The 21,136-nt window shown below is 34.2% G+C and overlaps 4 protein-coding genes across 4 annotated transcripts; 2 read left to right on the top strand and 2 right to left on the bottom strand.

Moving 5' to 3' along the window:
• Positions 1-2,249: 2,249 nt before the first annotated feature.
• LOC122593031 (protein ABIL1-like) lies at positions 2,250-6,658 on the top strand. Its single transcript, XM_043765372.1, has 9 exons — positions 2,250-2,642; positions 3,802-3,884; positions 3,970-4,120; positions 4,210-4,309; positions 4,883-4,975; positions 5,094-5,175; positions 5,750-5,802; positions 5,871-5,974; positions 6,256-6,658. Exons 1-9 carry the CDS (start codon positions 2,559-2,561, stop codon positions 6,409-6,411), a joined length of 906 nt encoding a protein of 301 aa, XP_043621307.1. The 5' UTR covers positions 2,250-2,558; the 3' UTR covers positions 6,412-6,658.
• Positions 6,659-7,817: 1,159 nt separating this feature from the next.
• LOC122592504 (UDP-D-xylose:L-fucose alpha-1,3-D-xylosyltransferase MGP4-like) lies at positions 7,818-10,925 on the top strand. The gene is made up of 5 exons (XM_043764748.1): positions 7,818-8,397; positions 9,037-9,198; positions 9,565-9,780; positions 10,224-10,459; positions 10,548-10,925. Exons 1-4 carry the CDS (start codon positions 7,912-7,914, stop codon positions 10,434-10,436), a joined length of 1,077 nt encoding a protein of 358 aa, XP_043620683.1. The 5' UTR covers positions 7,818-7,911; the 3' UTR covers positions 10,437-10,459; positions 10,548-10,925.
• A 3,830-nt stretch (positions 10,926-14,755) lies between these two features.
• LOC122591734 (reticulon-like protein B5) lies at positions 14,756-16,855 on the bottom strand. Its single transcript, XM_043763981.1, has 5 exons — positions 16,477-16,855; positions 15,727-15,907; positions 15,519-15,660; positions 15,349-15,418; positions 14,756-15,186 (listed from the first exon to the last, which is right to left on the bottom strand). Exons 1-5 carry the CDS (start codon positions 16,715-16,717, stop codon positions 15,017-15,019), a joined length of 804 nt encoding a protein of 267 aa, XP_043619916.1. The 5' UTR covers positions 16,718-16,855; the 3' UTR covers positions 14,756-15,016.
• A 2,734-nt stretch (positions 16,856-19,589) lies between these two features.
• LOC122592662 (probable methyltransferase At1g29790) lies at positions 19,590-21,136 on the bottom strand. The gene is made up of 2 exons (XM_043764945.1): positions 21,089-21,136; positions 19,590-20,846 (listed from the first exon to the last, which is right to left on the bottom strand). The coding sequence occupies exons 1-2, from the start codon at positions 21,099-21,101 to the stop codon at positions 19,765-19,767; spliced, it is 1,095 nt and encodes a 364-aa protein (XP_043620880.1). The 5' UTR covers positions 21,102-21,136; the 3' UTR covers positions 19,590-19,764.

Below are 21,136 nucleotides of genomic sequence, written 5' to 3'. Positions count from 1 at the left end.
TCAGTGGTAAAATACTCTTGCCTCTCTAGACAGAGGTCATGAGTTCGATCCTCATCCCATGCAAAGGTTGGAGGGCCTTTTTTACCATTTAGGTAGAAACTGGAAGCAGCCTCTTTACTTAGGTAGAGGTAAGGTCTGCCTACATCTTAACCTCCCCCATACACCGTCGAAGTATTGGGGCTCAAAACCCGCAAAAGGCAGCACTGAGCAGTTACTTACTTACTTCTATTGTGATATTTATTGGTATTCTTTTAGAGTTCATTTATGCAAAATAAAATGTATGTAGTCAATATATAGTTTAAACTTTTAGTTAATTAGTAGTATTGTCTAATAAACATTAGAAATGATTGGAAGAAATTTTTTTTTTTCATAAACAGTCATTATCATACAAGTTTCAAATGAGCAAGCATTTTATTCATAGTAAATATGACTTTACCGAGCATAGCTATCGTAAATAGTTATGGAGCTTTTAAACATAATATGAGAGAAGTGAAATAGAGTTATGAGTTTTAAAATTAATCAAAAATTAGATTAGTTTAAATAAAAGCATCAAAGTTGGTTGGTAATTTCAGAATTGGATGTTAATCAAAAATAAAAATATATAGTACCTTTGTGAGGCGTAGTATGATAGAGCCCCACTATTCCATTTTTCACTATAATGTTATGAAAGCATATGATATGATACAGATAGGTAGAAACAAAATTAATGATGGATATGAATTCAGGCAATCCATAATTCTATATACTACTCCCTCCGTCCCATTTTAATTGTTATGTGGACTAACTTTGACTGTAAATAATTTTGTTTGTGTCATGTAACACTTGATATAAAATATATGAATGGATTGGGTTTTTAATGTACTTTTCGTTCATATAAGTTTCATTAACTACTATAGAGTACAAACAAAGTTATTTACGGTCAAAGTTAGTCAACATAACAACTAAAATGAGACTGGAGGGAGTATTAGTTAATGTCAACTATATTTCTCCAGCAAGTAGGCACGTGTGATACCACAAATCGAAATGGCCAACTAGACAATTACATAAATAACAACTCATTACTTTATAAAAATTTATTTATCGAAGCTTTTTTAAACTGCATATCCAAGTCACTTTATAAAGCAACTAATCTCAAAATGATTACCTGCTTTGCTTGCGAGTAATCCAGACTTATCTTAAAGGTGCCCGGAGTGCCCGGAGTGCACGGATAATCCAGAGTTATTTTAGATTCTAGTTTCATGTTTTATTTTGTTGTGTTAGTTTAATATTGTGTTAATTTTAATTTATTAAATAAAAGTTTAAGTTATTATTTGAATAAAAATAAATAGAAAATAGAAAAAGGTGGGAGGGGCGGGGAGATATTCCCTGCGATTAGAGAGCGGACATGTACCTGTTGAAAAATCAGGGAGGGCGGGGAGAGGTGACGAGATACTCCCCATGCTAAATGAACCCCCGTGGCCACAAAGTGATATATTTTTCTGTAAGGATTGGAATTTGGGACTTCCATCTATTTTCGTCTTTAACGACAAGTCTTTATCATCAATTCATCATATCAGAATTTTGTACTTAACTTATCAAAATTTATTTATTAATAACCAGTGTTTTCACAATAAAGTCATCCAGTGAAGCAGGTTTGAGTCCTGCAGAGGGTGCATGGTTTTATCCCAATTAAATATCGTGTTTTTGAGTGATTTAGTTGGAAGTTTCTTCTCCTACTAGGTATTGAGGTTGAGGGGACTCTTTAGCGCGGACCCGGTTAAAACAACGTAAACTAGATCACGTGTTGCGAGCAAGTGATCCACACCTTTAAAAAAAACCAATTTTTTCAAAACAAGATCGAATATAAAAATGGACTTTTTATCATATCTCTGCTCATACCAAATTGAAAAACGGGATAGTGCCAGATTAAATAGAGTTGCAAATTGATAAACTTTAGTGTTAATTATTACACATACTGTTTAAGTGATTTTGCACCATATTACAATTTTTATTCATAACTCAATAAGTCTACATCGATAATCCAATTGTGAGTGATTTGCACCATCTACTGTAGCTAGAATTTTTGTATGTTCTTTTAAAACTCAAACATCAAAACCCATTTCTGTTACTAATTTTATCAAAATTGAGAATTAAGACCGTTTAATTAAAGGGACGGTTATATAATTAATAACAAAATAAAAAATAAAAAACCCCGTCATTTTCACTTGTAACCAACTCTTCCTCTGTTTGCTTCTTCGGCTCAACAATCACACTCTTTTCTTTCTCTTTGGCCTTACTCCCTTCCCTTCCCTTCCCTTCATATTCTTTTCTCACCAAACCATAAAAAACTCAATTCAATTCCTAATCAAAAACAACAATCCAAATTAATATTCCAAGATCACCTTCTCACCCATTTTTATCAATCAAATTTAGTTTCTTTTTCTTTTTTCTTCGACATAGTGTCTACATTCTGGACATTATACCGGTCGGTGAAAGACTGATAATGGGTCGGTTATCCGTTTTCTTGAAGTGACCGATTAATCTTGGAAAATTTTTTCTTTTAAATAAAGTTTTGAGTAATGGAATTGGAGCAATCAAATCAAGCAATGACCTTTGATGAACCATCCATGGAGCAAAGCATCAGCTTTGTCAAAGCCCTTCAGGTTCTTATTTTTTCTAATTTCCCAAATTTTATCTCATATTAGATCTGGGTATTGTTGTATGATTATATATATACCAGTAATTATATATATTTTGTACTCGTATTTAGTATGAGAGTGCAATGCCGTTGACTTTTATGTATGTACTACCATTCACTGTTTCATAAGTAGTAGTAGTAGTAGCTATTTTGACTTTTCGAGTCAAATTGGTCACCTTTGACTGTACAATTTGTCATGGAAAAGTGTTAACTTTTTATAGAAATTTTTTCAATTATATGAAGTTTATGAAAGGGAGTACAAATGGAATTAAATTGGTGTTAATTGTCTTAAACTGGGTACTAATTTTGCAAATCTTGAAGTGCCAGGTTTGACCTCAAATTTAGAAATGGGTATTCTTATAGAAATGTGCAACTGTTGGTTAGGATAATTGTTTTTGATGTTATTCTGAAACTTACCATAGATGTAATGTACATGTTGGTTGTCAATTTATGTTTGCCTCAATAATCAGTTTTTTTACTGCTACATTTTACTTGATTATTTAAAATAATCAGAAAGTTACAACGAAAATTCCTTTTTGCAACCCATACACTGCAAACCGATGATTGATTGCGACTTTAATTTCTGCAAGCACTTTAGACAACACATATATAGACCCCATTACAGCTTGTAACCTTTCCTTGAAATTACTTATTTGTCCATTTTAGTGATTAGTTGAATACATTGATCGCGGTTCAAAAGACTTGTGGTCTTTTTGAGACATTCGGGTAAGAAAATCATAAATCATAATCATGCTAGTTATTATTTTGTGAAAATAATATGGGTCAGGAGTCAGGATTGGTTATCACATACATACATGATAAATAATTTTAAATTTAGGTGATTAATAAGAGGGTAAGGTATCTGATTATGAGATTTCTGAATTCCGATGTTGTATAAAACATAAAAAGAACCCGACATTTTATACAAGAAAACACAAATTGAAAAGCAGATTCAATAAAAAGAAAGTGTCGTCAAACTTTGCAATTTTAAACAAATTGGAGGAAAAGATTTATTTGGTAGTTCTAGATTGATTAATCCTATTCAGTTACTTTTCCAGTGTCTTTTTAAATCTTAAATAACAGCTAAAAGTTAGATTGCTAATCTTGTTTGATGTTTCATTTAGGAACTAAAAAATCTAAGGCCTCAACTTTATTCCGCGGCTGAATATTGTGAGAAGTCTTACCTTCATAGTGAACAAAAACAAGTGTAAGAAGCATCTAAAACATTACATATATTAAATCGAGTGAAGTTTGTGCTAATTCTTTTGAAATTTTATACGTACTTGTTGTAGGGTCCTTGATAACCTGAAAGATTATGCTGTACGAGCCCTTGTAAATGCTGTTGACCATATTGGCACTGTTGCCTACAAACTGACTGACGTTCTAGACCAGCAATCTTCAGAAATTTCAACAACTGGGTTACACGTCACATGCTTACATCAGGTACTAATAATATTTAGCGGAATTTTTCTCTAGACAGTATTTTATACCTAAATTATTGATGATTTGAATGTATATGTGTGTGTGCTAAGCAACTTCTTACATGCCAAACATATACGGATAGAGAAGCTATTAGGCAACAACAATTGTTAGCTGCTGTACCACGACATCACAAGCATTATATTTTGCCAAGTAAGAATAATTAGTACTTTTTCATTCATGAAATTTACTATTGGTGGCAAACTGGCAAATGGGCGGGTCAGTTGGTGGGTGGAGGGGATAAGAATATTAGAATAAGGTGGGTTGACCCACCTCTACGTGTTTTGTCCTCTTTTATGCTCATACTTTCCAAATCAAGTTTGATCATAATGATTTGTTAAAACTTAAAAAACTGACCGGATCTTATTGGAATAAAGCAATGTAGCAGGATGCAAACACATAACTCTACTTTAGGCGACATTTAAATTGTTCGACCTGGTTTCTCTCAGTTTATATATCTGACCCATTAGCAGCAAGATATAATTTCAATTAACCCGCTTTCCTTTTCCAGTTTTCTCTGGTTAATTGTGGGTTCACATTATGAATACAAGAACCATGTTAATCAAGTTTACCTTTTGATCACATCATGTGAAGAGGACCGCTAAATGAAAATGACAAATCACCAAAACATATAAAGTTTTATTATTCAGTAATTGTTCTATAATGCAGATTGGTTAACAGCATTTAGTTATTAGATATAATGAATCTTTAACTACTTTACTCTAGATTCGGTGAGCAAAAAGGTCCATTTCAGTCCGCAGATACAAACTGATCCAAGGCAGTACCAATTTCAATCACGACCTCGACAGTATACTTCAGGTAGGAAATACATTTTTTATTTCAAATATCATCATTTTTGCATGGTACCTAGAGTTGTAAACACTTGGTGCTAGATTTCCAATACATTATCCTACTCAGCATATTAACTTCAATTCAGGTACCCCAGCAGCAAACACTCTTTGTTGGCATCTAGCATCCGAAACCAAGTCCACTTTGAAGGGAACTTCACGCTCAATGAGGTTTCATAAACATCTTTACTTGTTTCTTCACAATAGATTTAAATTTCCAAGCCATCACTTTTCCTTAAATGCAAGGCATAATTCCAAGAATGAGGAATGGGAACCAAAGTGGCTCATTCATAACAAATTAGTTTTAATGGGCGTTTGGGTAATTGGTCAAAACATGTAATTTTGGTACAGGTCTTATTTGCTTAAGTCGACGTGTAAAGACTTTTGTCCTGACTTTTCTTAAATTTAATAGGTTATTAGTGTTTTGAATGTACTCGTATTATAAAGACATAAGCATCAAGAAAATGTGATGTAGTATTCACTATATAGCATTATATGCAACATGCATTTTTAAAGCATATAATGAAACATACTTGTTATCTTTAACCAAATTATGCAATTTGTAACCATTTAATGGAGCATGCTTATAATATAAAATCATATAGTGCAAAATACTGCATGAAGGTTTGCCCTCTACTTCATCTCTCCTTTTCTGTCAAGGAACTCTCGCAAGAACGAGAGGTAAGTACGAAATAATGTCTAAACTTTACTGAAAAGGGCTTATGGCTATGCTTATAATTTGCAGCATTGACGATGCTAAAACTTCAAGTCATGCTTCTGTATCGTCTCATGCATCCAGTAAGTATCTTTGTATTACACTCACTATTCAGCTACATCAAACTGTATTCCTAATCTCAAATATATAGATGATGATGGGACGCGCACAAAAACATCTCAAGCTCATTCAAAGCTGCCCAAAATGGGCCCAGCTTCAAGCACAGCCGTTCAAACGCTCGGTATCTCACGACAGGTAAAGTCAAGTTTGAAAAGTAAAAACAATTGTATCAATTTAGAGGTGGCATGATGGGTGGGTTGAGCAGATTGGGAAGGGTCATTTTTGTGTGGGTCTGGTCGCCCCGTAAATACATTTGATTATAAATCTGATATAGTTTAATATTAATTGTAAACTAATCATTTGGTTAGAATAACTTGGGAGGCCTAAGGCACTAGAAACAAGATTTGTAAGTAAATGATGCAATCAATTATACGAGTACATGTTTATGGTGAATGTTTATTCTTTTTCTTTGACAGGATTCCGTGGAAGGTCCAAGGACAGTGATGTCATTCCGCTCATTTGATAATCCCAGACGTGAGATCATCCCTGCTCCTATACGTAGCAAGAGTGTTCTATCGTCTTTCTTTGTCAAACAAAAGATACCAAAACTAAGGACCAGTGCTGTTTCATGAGAACTGTGATTATGCACGGTTGGTTAGTAGAAGTGCCATAGTTGAGGCCAGCCACGAATAACAAGGAGAATGTGTAAATTTTCTTTACTTGTACTTTCATTTTGTGTATGTAATATGTGAGTTCTCATAGTTCATAGTAGGACTAATGGTCCAATTTACATGTCAGTTTAACAAAAATCTATGATTGTTAATGTACCATCCTATTAAATACATTAAAATTTAAGTCTATAAAAAATATTTGCTTGAAGATATTCCTTGTAAGATGATTAGTAAATGGTTTTAAGAAATCCTTTGTATTATGGATATTTGGCTCAAGTCGTTTAACAAATATCCTGCTTGAATAACTTTTCAAAGTGTGTTCGAGCATAAATAGTTAAATTGTTCGAATTTGATTGCAATACCTGCTTATGTTGTTTTAGCATTTTTATACTATTTTTCATTGACTCAGACTTGATAAGTTAATTTAATCTCCCAAAATCGAACAAATTTATTTTTGATCCAAACTAAACTAATCTATATCTATCTATACTATATTATAAAGCAAATCTCTCATGTCTACATTTTAAGTTTCAACATTTACTTTCCTAAAATGCTCATATATCATGTCTATATTTACCTACCACCCTTTCTTTCTTCTCAAATCTCAACCAATCATTTTTTTTCCCTCTCCTTCATAAATCATTTATTTCTCTAATTCATTAAAAAAAATTTATCTCAAAAACCATACATCGATAAATTATAAAAATTATATGAGTGTTCTTAAAATTTTATGCTCTTTAATTAGAGATCTCATTCGATATACTTTCGACGAATTTTTAAATCCGAGGGCGGAGCCTGTACAACTAAGGCATTTGGCTATCACACTCCATGACCTATCACCCCCATCATCTCACTGTCGCAACGCGCGGGTACTTACTCTCGGGCAAAATTCATAAAACTCAGTTTTGAAGCTCCAATAGCTTTGCTCTACTATAAAAGCTAAACAGAATGTCTAAAGAATCGAATAGTACTTTATGAAGGTCAACTCGTAAAACTAATCAAATACTCGTATTTATTTTGTATCCAAGTTTGACTCGAGTTTGAAACTCGACTTAAACGAGTTTAAATTCAAATACTTATTAACAACTGGATTCGTTTTCATCCATAGAGTAATATTCGTACTACCATTTTTTATTAATGTAACACAGTGTATAAATTATACAACCGAATGTACAAGCCAGCTGTGGTAAATGAATAAAAAGAAATAGTACAACTTATCACATCCCTAGTTTTAACCTCACGACATAAGATAAAAATAGTTATTAACCGCAAAATCAATATGTTACCGCGTCGGTGGCGCAAGTTAGCAAAGGCCACCACATAAAAACCTTTCTTGTTTCAGATCCAATCACAAACTCCATTAAACCTCCACTCTTCTCACAAACACAGTCTATACATACATACACAAACACACACACTAAATCTATACGTATATATATACATCTGCAATCAACTAAATAAATGTCATCATCACTATACCAAAGACCACAACACAAGCCCTACACATCACTCTACAACAGATCATCACCAAACTCAAAACTCTACACCTTCACATCCCTTTTCAATCGGACAACAGTTTTGCTACTACTAACCCTAATAATAATCCTCGGCGTTTTCTCGCCGTGGATCGGTGAGCGTTCGCTGTTTTCTGTAACGTCAACAAGGGATTTGTTCGAATCAAAATGGAGGAGTTACACATTACCTGAAGCCGTATCGTTTGTTGCGAATAACGGAACGACGGTTATCGTGTGTGCTGTAAGTCAGCCTTACTTGCCGTTTTTGAATAACTGGTTGATTAGTATAGTCAGACAGAAGCATCATCAGAAAGTGCTGGTGATTGCTGAGGATTATAGCACTTTGTTTACGGTTAATGCTAAATGGCCTGGTCATGCTGTTTTGATCCCTCCTGCTCCTGATTTTCAACTTGCTCATAAGTTTGGCTCTCAGGTGAATATGAGCCCCCCCCTTCTTGTTTGTTTATGCTTTGTATGTTTTTTTTTAAATATAGACTTTGTAGTGTGAATCTGAGCTACGCAGGGCTGTATCCGGATAGTTAGGCCACTTTCATGTACATTATATGTTGTGTATTTAAGTAGTTAGATGAATCTAAGGCCAAATGTAAGTAAATCGTGGGTTTTAAGTTACAAAAGGCTGAATCTTGGTTGCAAGTTACTTATATTTAAGTGTCATGTATTTAGGAAATAAGATGGGTGTATTCTGTGGTATCTTTGAGTAGCAGTGTATTCTGTAGTATCTTTGAGTAACTGTCAGATGGGTGATGTTTGGTATACTGGGTATTGATTGGACAAATGTTTCATTAGTTTTGTGGTCCAATTTCTTATTGGTTAAATGAATATATTTCTGCAAAAACAATGCATTGCCAGAGTTTGTGTCAATTAGTGGCGCTAAGTAGAACTTTCAGCAGGACATGGACCTGTATATGCAGCTTAAGTTAAAGTTTTACCAAATGGATGCCATTAAGAGTACTGCGGTTATGCTAATATATTTAACGTTATATATGTGCATAAGTACGAGTTGTGACAAGGTATATGACATATAAGTTGATGCCTTTGGTTTCATTTGCAGGGGTTCTTCAACTTCACTTCAAGAAGGCCACGTCATTTACTTCAAATACTCGAGCTTGGATACAGTGTGATGTACAATGATGTTGACATGGTTTGGTTAGCAGATCCATTTCCTTACCTGAAAGGAAAACATGATGTTTACTTTATGGATGACATGGCTGCTGTAAGTCTTGAATTCGCTTCTTAGTTTCAAGTGCTATGCTAAGTTTGAAAAGTTGCATTTTATTTAAGTAGTTAACATCTAAATGGTTAAAAGGTTGCAAGATGGGGAGTTCAAGGGTTGTAGTTAACCCATTTAGATAAAACAGAACCCAAATAAACCCAGTCATGAGTTGATAGATAGAAATAACTACGTGACCAGATATTGCTTATTTATAATAATGATCTTCAAATAAGTTGACGGATAGAAATATCTACAAGACCAGATATCACTTATATTTAATTCATTTTCAGATGGGCTTTTGTTCCTATTATGATTCATACTTTACCCTGATTCTTTTTTTTTTTTTTTTTTTTGACACATGACCAGGTAAAACCGCTCGACCACCCTAATGTCCTACCACCTCCTGGGAAAAAAGGGCGGACTTACATTTGCAGCTGTATGATATATATGCATCCAACACCGGGTGCAAAATTAGTCATGCAAAAGTGGATTGAAGAACTTCAAGCACAACCATGGTCTAAAGCAAAGAAAGCTAATGATCAGCCTGCTTTCAACTGGGCATTGAACAAAACAGCTGGGGAGGTATGTTTCACTCACCTTTTGATCATTAAATTGATATGATTACAATGAGTCTTTATTTAATTTATTCGATAGAAAGCAACCACAGGAAGGTAAAATAAATTAATGCTCCAATGATCACGTTCTGACCGAAATTCAACTTCTGAACCAAGTTTTAGTATCCCTTTTTTTAAATCTGTAAAGTTTGTGGAATTGGTATAGTGGCACGGTCCATACGTGTTTGTTTGACTTTGAACTTGGTTAGTTGAAGTTCTTGCTTAGTCTTGTATTTATCTTTGTGGACATCAGTGGTGCATTTAGGAATGTCATAGTCCCATCGTTAATCACTTGTTTCACATTAAATGGTCATCCACTTTTATAGAAATTAAGCTCTGGCCATATAGCGCATCTTTTGAGCATCAATTTTGTTGAGTCGCCGATGATTAGTAACAAAATACACCTGGCAGGTTGACCTGTACCTGCTCCCTCAGGCAGCATTTCCAACTGGCGGGCTATACTTTAAGAATCAGACATGGGTAGAAGAAACCAAGGGGAAACATGTCATTATTCATAACAACTATATAGTGGGTTTTGAAAAGAAGATAAAGAGGTTCCATGACTATAACCTCTGGTTGGTTGACGATCATGCCTCAGAATCTCCACTTGGAAAACTAGAATGATCCTAAGCGGCTTTTATCAATAGGTGTGATACAATCTTATCATGTTCCTTGATCCTTCATATTTCATTTTGTGGCCTACTCACACATCTGTGTTATGTCCTTCATAAACAGAACCTACTAGACGGAAATAGAAGCTTAGTATATAGATTCCATGGTCTCTCCCTTCACTAGAGCCGGACAAATTTTTTATTGGATAACCATGGAACTCGTGATGTTTTTTGACGGGTTAGCGGATAACTTTACCTGCATTTTTCAAGATTTACCAGGGCACAAGTGCAGAAGCATCAAGTTTGTTACTTTACTGTGGGGTTAACACTTGGAACAGAAGGTATCCAACTTGATTATCTACATGCGTGTCATTCTTGTTCTCTAGAGTATGGAATCTCACAGGAAATCAAATCGTCTAAGTTTTGTTTGTAGAAATTCTGTAAATTTTGAACTGCTTAGTTGTAGTTATTTATTATTTATTTGAATTTATGATTACCGCCAGACTCGGACCTTAATGAAAGGACTATACGAATTCCACCAGGCAAGGGCCAAGTTTCAGACGAGAGTGACACAGCTGGAAATAATGTGCATTAGTATGGCATAATGATATGAAACTAAAACTTCAATAGGAGTCCCATACTGAGATACAGTGATACTAAATATCCCAGTGCTTTGTAAAGCACGAGTGTGTGTGATAGACATTCGTGAACAAAATGCAACGTGTAGTAGTTCAAAGAAATTTACGCCTGATACTAAAAGTAACATAAAAAGATACCCACTGGCCTCAACTCGGATTTTGCTCAACATAGGTCTTAACACTATGGTTAACTTAGCAGTAAAAAGTTGTACAATATTTTTACTGTGTGTTAACCATAGCTTTTATGCCATGTTTAGCAAATCCTTAAAACAAGCATAAACATTAATAATAATCATATGTACATAAACCTATTAAGCAATAAGCATAGATTCAAAAAATGGAAATTTGGAATTGCTATAGATAGGTCGTTTGCCATTTGCTACCTGCCATGCCTATTATCCATAATGGAAAGAAAAAAGATAACAAGAGAGCGTATCATCCATTGGTGCAATTGATACATCCATACAGACTGGATTACCTCTCCAATCTAAGGCTTGAAAAATCTTGTAAACAATGCGATTCTTACGATGAAAATGTCAAATAAGCCCTAAACAACCCGAAAAAGCATTACTACTCTTATAATTAAAAGTACTCTCTTCACATCGTACGCATGAAAATCGAGAAAGATGAGAGATGAAAGATATTTATCAGAAAACCGACATGAAAAAATTTACTATGTTCAACTATTGGCAGAAGCTTGGCCATCTTGTAGTAGCGGAAAACCATGTCAATATTAAGCTCAATACCTTCAAAACTGAACCCAACATCCTTGTCATTTGTGTGCGTCTACAAATGCTTCACGTTATTGAATGCTTCCTTAGCGAGCGGATGCAATTTTCTTGACATAATCAAACAAAAAAGTTAATGAGCACAGTGACTTGTTATTTACTAGACTAGTTTTTCACAAGGATGGGTAAGGAACATCAATAATAAGGAGAAAAAATCACCAAAGAGTTGAAATGCATACCATACTCCTTCATAACATTGCTTCCGATTATGCTATTATTATTATTATTATCATTATTAGTCTGACCAATTCCATGAAAATCAGGACAACTTTGGGATAATGATGAAATACACAACTTGGCGAACCTGTCCTCGAGCTGATAGAATAAGAGCAAACAAATTATAATTATAAAGATATAACAAGATTAAAATCAAAAAATTTCTAATCATATAGCTGATATATATATATATACTAATAATAATTTTATTAAGCAAAATCACTTTAACAAATCTCCTGATTATTAGATTCTTTAGAACAAAAATAAGATACTTAAAGAAACAAAAATGAAATAAATCGAAACAATGACAAGTATAATAGAAGCATTTGGTTATGAATTATGGTCTCTTACATCCTGAGATGAGATATTTGGTCTCCTCTTGAGTAGTGGCTTAGCAGATGCCTTGATACTGCTTGCAAAAATCCGCATAACCCCACTTTGGGATGGTGTCAGACGCTTCTTGGCAAGCTTTTCCATAACCTGATCGACCCAAATTAAACAAAATGAAAGCTATCAAAAAAACAGTTTATTTGGGAATCAGTTCACATGAAAAAATCGATAAGAGGTGGCGGGGCCGGGCCAAATCAGTTTTAATTTTCCAGTATCAAGGTGTATGATGATCTTTGGCTTACAAAAGGGTGCAATTTGTAAGAAAAACATCAATTAAAGCTTTATTCATCATGCATGCAAATTAAATCGCGCATAATTAATCATTAAAGCCAAAAAGAAAATACAATTTGTAAGAAAAAAAAGAAAGAAGCATATATGCATTGATTGGTAACATGTTATACATCATGATTTGAGATCTTAAGGCTTGTTCTGATCCTATTGCGTGACTTTTTAGCTGATGGCACCGCGATAGTAACCCCATTCTTCTTCTTCTGCTTCTTCTTACTGTACTCTCCCAATCAAAATTAAATTAGCAAATCACACAAAACAAATTACAAAGTTAACGTGTAATCATCAATAAAAACACGGGACACTTAAAAGAATGACATTATAAATTTACTTTTCTCTTTTGTAAGTAGAGAATTAATATATACAGACACATAATATAAATAAAAGTATGCACCCACTCCTTTTGTGCTTGCGACCACCCATGGCGCTTTCTGCTAAACCCTAATAATTGATGCAAATGGCGACGGTTAGTTTAAAGGGTGTAAATTTATATATTGCCTAATATTTGTGGTTTTTTATTTTTATTCATCGACGGGCTAAAGAAATCAACTTATTGAAAGTTTAGGGTCTAAACATGAATAAAATAACAACTATAATTGTTAAAAGATTGTTGGTAAAAATTAAGACAATTAAAACTATAGACGATGAAGGCTAGATCAACTGACTGGAGTCATTCTCAGGTCATGGGTTCAACTCTTTAAAGTGACATGCCCCAAGGGTTTTTCTTTTGAATTACCCGTAACGACTTACGGTGAGATGTCCACTAATGTCGAATACCGTCTGAATGTTCAAAAAACAATTACACGATAATTGTTCAAAGATCTAAAATGATTAAGAGATCGATTAAAGCAAATATTAGATGGTTCAAAATTGAAGGGTTAAAGCATTATTATTATTATTATTATTATTATTATTATTATTATTATTATTATTATTATTATTAAACCTGCCCCAAATCAATAGAGATACCTTTGGATATGTTGTTTTAAGAGCTACTTGGCTTAATTAATAGGCTATACATTATATACAACAGCTATCAAATACATGCATTACCTATAATGGTCACAATAAAAGGAACACTCAGTTACGGTCTGCTTCCAGTATCGATAAGAACAACCAGTGCGAGGATTTAACCACTTGCTGCCTTTTGCTTCTTCTTTAGATTGTGTTTGAGGAGGTTAGCTGATGCTGGGTACGTAGGTTTAACTTCTTGGTTGCTTGTGTTATAAAAGTGCCTTAGTTGATTTTAGTTAAATGTACTACATCTGATTTTATGTTTGTGCGGTACAAACTTAGTCAAGATTTTAAATTTTTGATCATTTATAAGATCAGTGCAACGAAGTAGCAACGGTTGCTTCCTCTTTTTAGTTGTGTCAAAGAATACAGAGTAGTTACTTTACTTGGTTGCAAGAGGAGCATGAATAGGTTACTTTGATTTCATGGAAAGAAAGTCGGGTAACAAAACACTCTGGAATATGCAACCCATCTCAACATAATAGGATCATATCAATCAAGTTAAGTATCACTTCTACAAGGAGTTGCACTCTTCTTGCTTGGTATACCAGATGAGTTGAAGTTCTTATATGGCAGAGTAGTAAGCTGAACATCTTAAAATATTGGTATTACACCAGATATAAATGATTATTTCTCTCTGCTTTGAACTTCTATATCAAAAAGGGCTGGTGCTGTTCTAATTGTAATTGCTATGTTTTTACATAATGCTTAATTTAACAACGTCGGATATCTCATAAGCTAAGGTAAACCTTAACCATATGCAATAGGATGATAATATAGTAAGAGTCTATGATTTTGATTATTTAATTCTCCTCCTTAGATCAAAATGAAATAATATAGATTTGGAGGAACAATACAATCTATGCAACACATATCTTCTACGAGTATTACTTTATTCCATCCTTGCAAAGTAAAAAGCATCATATGTTTGCGACAATAACTTAGGCTACATGTTCAATAATACCTCCAACTATACCAACCACAAAAGCAGAAACCTATTTATCATACAAGTTAAGCACATAATTTCCATAAACACACAAGCATGTAATGCATCATTTGAAATTTTGTATATGTACAGCCCACTAAAGCATCTAAATTATTGAATAAAAGCACTATAGTATCTTTTCATGGAATAAAGCTAAGCGAATTACGACCATTCCAAGTATCTGAACTGGGCAGAGGAGCCTAACCTCGACCAAACTAAAACGACGACTAAAACAACAAATCCATCCTTGAATGAAAGAGAGTTGCCCTTCCTCTCAAGCATTCTTCTTGTTCTTCAACGGTCCCTTGGGAATTTTACTCAGAACCTTGTCATCGAACACTGCATATTGTTTCTTAAACTCGATCATTGCTTTCCCTGCGAATGCATCAACCTCGTCCTCATACTTTTCGTACAGAACAGGGACTGTATGTAGGAGCACAAAAGCTGTTCTCATGAAACAAGATACATATATCAGCCAAGTATATTACTGGAAAATGTAACTCATGTATGCAATAAGACAATAACCAGACTAATTTGAATAATCATTATATAAACCAAAACAGGCAAACAAAATCTAGAAAAAAAAAGGGAATTAAGTGATCATACTTATGTAGAACAATGTCAAGAAATTGCACCAACTTCCAACAATAGAGAGAACCCACAATCCAACTACAACCTGCCAAATATGCAAACTTATGTCAAAACATTGCTTCAATTGAGTGTGTTTTGGGGTAAGCGGCAGGAATTAGAGGGTAGTATTGAATCATATAACATACAGCAAGGAACTTCTTCAGATCTTTTCCAGATGCAATATCCTTTAGGACGGCAAAAGAATAGTTGATTTCATTCCTTATCGCACCAGCAGCCTGAAGAATCGTGTCTTCTGGAATTTTAACTTCAGGAATGCGTGGAGGAGACCTGACACTAGATCAGTTAACCAGTGAATTCAAAATGTAAACGTGAGACAAACATCGGGAAGCTTACTTGTTGATGAGCTTAGAAACATTGGACCACATGAACAGAACTGCAAACACAAATATCAAAACATGGCAAACCAAAGTAAGCAGATGGTACTCGAGCAATTCAAATAACACCCACATCACAGTTGCTCCACCGAGGACACTGGCAGATATCTTCTTGTTCCTCCACAAAAACACATCAGCAGCTACATGACCAGCCAAAAAAGACATCACAAACAATTAGTTAGCGTTAAGTAAACGAAAAGAACCAAATTGAACAAGCACACACCCTCAATCACGATAAACGTCACTTCTCTAATGAAGTTGCATCCTAGTTTCTCAGTGATCAAAATATGCTTAACCAAATATATATATATACCCTATCATTGCATTTGGTCAGATCAGTCGATGTCCTTTTACGGCAGGAAATAACTTAAACATACATAACATCTTTGTCCTATTAAACTCTCTACACCGCAGAGTAATGCCCTAACTTCATTGGATTCAATTACTTGCTTCTGTCAAGCTTTAACACCATCTAAAATTTAGTCCCTGTTCATTTCTAGATCCCTAAAATCACGACGACAATAACCGACCAAACCGAACCGTAATATAGTTCAAAAATATAGCAAGCTAAACTACAAGTTCAAGTATTAACAAAATATAATTACACAAAAAAACAATAACAATAATATTAAGCAATAACAAAAAGAAATAATAATAAGGATAATAAATGACTAAAAAAAAAGAAAGATTAAGGAAATAGTTTAGTTACGTTTTCCACCGCCAAGAACCTGATGAACCGGTTTCTGCCGACCAAACAACCGGTTACTCTTCGATTTCACCGGTGAGGGAGCTGCCGGAGCATCGTGATGCTTCTTGACATCATCATCATCATACTTCACTTGCTTCTTCTCGGAATCAGAATCCGATGAAGATGACGTGTCATCACGGTGAATCTTCTCAACAAAGGAAGAGTCGTTACTCGTCTCTATTTCATCGCCGTGTTCCGCCATCAACCTCTTTTCTTTTCTTTTCTTTTTTTATGAATAAGAATTTGAAACCGTAAAAGTGAATGATCGAAAATAGTGAATATCGAGAAAGGAGGATCCGAACCCGATACTGATGGGGACACACAATCACCGCTTTTTAGATTCAGAAGAATCCAGAATCATATTACGAGTATTTTATTTTGGATTTAACGCCGTTTATTTTGACGGTGTCAAATGTCTTTGTCGGTTCTAATTTGACGTTCCTACACATTTATTTATCGTAACATAAATTTATAATTTAATAATGTGCATTTAGTGGACATATTATTAGCTTTTTATTTTTATTTTTTATATTTTTGCTGTGAAAGAAAACAGCTGTTTATATTTTACTTAGGAGATAATTATTCAAGAAACTATTTTTTTTTTAAAGACACAAAGTTTCAAGAATATTTATTTATCTTTTCATAGATTTATAAGAATGTACTCTCTTTATACCGAAAGATGCCTAATTGCCTAAAGAAAACTATTAAGTTGAGCTATATGTAATTTTTAATGTAATTATTTTGATAACATTGTAGTAATGATAATTACTAAATTTTGTAAAAATGAATACTATATTAGGAAAAAAACTAATAAAGTGGATAAAATTTTTTTAAAAAAGTGTATGTCATTCCATTATCACTCTACTCTGCAATTATGAAATAATGTCAATGTCTCAAACGAGTTAGCTTTCATTAAAATTGATCCAATCCTTCTAACTAATGCTACTTTTTTTTCCAGTCTACATTTATATCAAAGAAAATATAAAGTCTTTATCTCATGGAAGATTTTATCACAACAAATCACCTCTTGCTCAAACATCTTCAAATTTTTAGTCATTTTGAATGCCTTTCTTGATTTATTACCCAAGCCGTCCTTGTCACAAACTTCAATGAGCTCCTTGACTAATGAGACACAAACTGAACAAATGTTACACCATGTACTAACCGACACATAGCGACGGGTAATATCGGTAATAATGGGTACCGGTCCGTAGTTATTTGAAGTTTTGATCTACAACTAGTCTAGAGTAGTATGGATTTTTTCTATTTTTTTTTTAGTATAGATAGTTTGTTATAGACATAGTTAACATTTTACTTCTACAAATGTATATCTATTTGAACTACAATCCTTTTGATAATGAAGAAGTACTTGTATCATATCTTATACTTCCTTCCATTTATATGATGTGTTCAGGCTAATTTTTCTCACCTCATCTCATGTTTTTATTTTTCTATATATCCCAATTTATTATAAATTTATATATAAAAAAAAAATATCATGTCTGCTTTTGACATAAAGATCGATATATAGTAATATGAAATATTGCAAGTAAAGAGATGACCGCTAAAGCAATCAACTATTGAGTTAATTTGCCATTAAAATACTAATAAAAAAACTATTGAGTGATTAAAAAACGTGTAATTGTTTTTAATTGAGTGATTGAGTCTGAGGTTGTATACATGTACCATCTCGTACATGTTTGTTCATCAGTAATAATATTTGACCGTTACAAAATACAGTGAAAACTAGCAACTTACATCGACATCAACTAAATGAAATTGATAATGCCCAGTCTCTAGCAAATGATAATATGTACTAAACTCATGAGACCGCTGGGCCCTGAATAAGACACTAAACTATAAACCATTAATCAGTCGTTGGGAACTTGGGATAGTCGGATTTATCCTCAACCATAGAAGTATTTGCTCTCCTAAAAATGACTTGATGGTAGAGACATCGAACAACTCGAATTAATAGAATAATCTGAAAGCAGATGCAAAATCTTAGGGGGTGTTTGGCCTAGTTTTTTTTTCATGGCTTATAGCTTTTTTGCTTATTTAACACAATAAAAGCCATTTTGGGTGTTTGTTTTGGCTTATTTGTTTATGCTTTTTTGCTTATCTAAGCACAATAAAAGCCATTTTTCATAAGCTATAAATTGAAGCTTTTTTGCTTTTTTCCCTCATTTGCCTTTCCTTTTCCTAATAAAAGCCATAATCTTATAAAAGCTAATACAAACACTACATAATGACTTATAATCTTAAAGCAAAAAAGCCAAAAGCCATTTATAAAATATAAGCATAAGCCATGGAAAAAAAGCTAGTCCAAACACCCCCTTACCAAACACTTGCAATCTCTAAAAGTAGAACAGCTAAAATCATATATATAGACATGATACATCCAGACACAAGACCTTCCCGGAAAATGTGAGATGTAGAAAACTCGAATTAGTTGAAGGACTGAAGGAGGCTTGCCTAACAAAGAAGACAAGACTGTATACTGTGAAGTTTGATATATGTTCTCCAAGTCTCTGACTCATATACTTTTAAGTTTGAGTTGATTTAAAGAGTACTTCCATTTTTTTATAAAACGGGAAAAGATTATGGTGTTTGGACACAATTGGCAAGTATACATTTAGAGTTTAGACTGACAAATAATCAGTCAAACCAAAAAACTTGGCGAGCTATTAAACTTATACATAGGCCCTATAAAAAGGACATGGTCATTAAAGAGGCATTCAAGCCTTCTCGTCTCAAACTGAACTTGCCCAAAACACGCCTACATGGGCACTTCAAGAACCATGCTATAAGAACTCCTAGATAACTGGGCTTACAATAGGTGATTTCTAATTTGTACACATCAAAATTACTTATTACGCTACCAAGTACGACTCAATGTACTCGAATCAAATGTGAAGCATGCCTAGCTAGCGACATGGCTACAAGATTACCATAAAAGTTTGCACAACATACAAAACATTCACATTGCCCCCTAAAACAGCAGAAAAGAAAGAGTAAAGTGTTAATGAGGAATCAAACTGTATTCTATTAGCAAGTTCTCCGAATCTTCAAAATATGAAACCAACTCTGTTATTAGTAATAGTAAATGTAATACACAAGTACAAATTATATAATCAATTACAATAGGAACTGTACCTAAACACATGGATTAAATGATTAATGGACATTCTGAAAACATCTACTATACCTTGTAAATTGCCATAAAACTTGTTCATTGTGCATCTGTCACTAAAAGGGCCTAGGGGGTTTTTCCATAACAGCAGAAAAGAAGACCTCTCTATCATCATCTTTATCAACCTTTGGTACAACTACCCATTTATGCTTTTTGTACCGTAACATCTTAAAACCCTCCAAGTAGTCATCCAAATCCTCCTTTAAACAAAAGAAACTATCAATCCATAACAACCCTCCGGGCCTAAGTACCCTGTCCCAATCATAAAGTATGAAATCTAAAAGCACAAAGTCAATCCACCCGTCGAGAAACCTCGTCGTGTGGATTATATCCAACGTGTTATCGAAAAATGGAAGCCGTTGATTTATCGTCATGTAGATAGGTATAAATCCCCGAAGCGCAATCATTTCACTAAAAGGTGCTCCGAGATTCAAAGTAGCCGAGACAACAGTCACATTATGCTCTCTCATTCTAGCAGCAAATGTAGCCGTCCCGACACTATAGTCCAACCCGATACGTATCTCACCAGGCTTCAAATCGAGAATGTCAGCGATTAAGAAATCAGGCGTTGAGTTAGAGGCCGGATCTGGGTAGCTGGGTACGACCCATCTCGGGCGTTCATGATGGGTTAAATTGAAACAATCTGAGCACTTGTAGAAACCTTTGCCTGTTTTGTTGGCTGCAAGACAAGCGAAGTTTTTGCATCTGTATTGACTCCATCGGACGTTTTTATCATCCGGAAGGTTCCAGATTGACTGAGGGATAGGTAACGGTTCTGTGTAGAACTTTGGGGCTAGTGAAAGGCAGCGTCTTCTGGGTAATGGGTCACATCCATGAACCATTAAGCGTTGAGCCAGCTTCCAATCATCATTGCATATCTCACCCACATCATAATTCATGTATTCTTCAAGTTCTTGCTTCATTGAAAAACAAGCATGGCCTATACTTGTAAATGTCCCATTTGCTCCCATGAAGTTTTCCTTTCCCAACCGATTTGGTTTTATCCTAATATACTTCCGAATTTCTTCTGTCAAGAAGAAATCAGGAGACACATGAATGGGTTGTGACCGGTTTGAACTTGTTACAACCTTGGTTTCTGGATCACCCGACTTTGCAGACTCGATAAGACCCAATATATCTGCAAGAAATGAACCGTATCTCAATGCATAAGGTGAATCCGTCTGAGAAATTTTAATATCAGTAATCTCACGTTCGATTTTCTTCATAACTGTCTTTAATATTTCGATTTGAGGACCACCATTTACTTGGGGTTTAATATCATAGATGCATTTTGTATCCGAAATGATGAAAGGTTTCAAGGAGTAAAATTTCAATAAAACAATGCAGATTAGCGAAAAAATACCTAGTGTGAATACAAACCTGGGAAGTCCATTCAACATGCTTAACTTCATTTTCCCCATTCGATGA

The sequence above is a fragment of the Erigeron canadensis genome, chromosome 3 (assembly GCF_010389155.1).
Source record: "Erigeron canadensis isolate Cc75 chromosome 3, C_canadensis_v1, whole genome shotgun sequence".
In the NCBI taxonomy this organism is placed as follows: Eukaryota; Viridiplantae; Streptophyta; class Magnoliopsida; order Asterales; family Asteraceae; genus Erigeron; species Erigeron canadensis.
This window is presented reverse-complemented; position numbering and strand designations above follow the sequence as displayed.

Coding starts and splice junctions, on each gene's coding strand:
- LOC122591734 (XM_043763981.1), bottom strand. CDS start 16,717: ATGGCGGAACACGGCGATGAAATAGAGACGAGTAACGACTCTTCCTTT. Junction 15,908..16,476: donor GGTTCTTGGCGGTGGAAAAC/GTAACTAAACTA, acceptor CTGGTCATGTAG/CTGCTGATGTGTTTTTGTGG. Junction 15,419..15,518: donor ATCTGAAGAAGTTCCTTGCT/GTATGTTATATG, acceptor CATATTTGGCAG/GTTGTAGTTGGATTGTGGGT.
- LOC122593031 (XM_043765372.1), top strand. CDS start 2,559: ATGGAATTGGAGCAATCAAATCAAGCAATGACCTTTGATGAACCATCC. Junction 3,885..3,969: donor CATAGTGAACAAAAACAAGT/GTAAGAAGCATC, acceptor TACTTGTTGTAG/GGTCCTTGATAACCTGAAAG. Junction 5,176..5,749: donor GGAACTTCACGCTCAATGAG/GTTTCATAAACA, acceptor TATAATTTGCAG/CATTGACGATGCTAAAACTT.
- LOC122592504 (XM_043764748.1), top strand. CDS start 7,912: ATGTCATCATCACTATACCAAAGACCACAACACAAGCCCTACACATCA. Junction 8,398..9,036: donor CTCATAAGTTTGGCTCTCAG/GTGAATATGAGC, acceptor TTTCATTTGCAG/GGGTTCTTCAACTTCACTTC. Junction 9,199..9,564: donor TTATGGATGACATGGCTGCT/GTAAGTCTTGAA, acceptor ACACATGACCAG/GTAAAACCGCTCGACCACCC.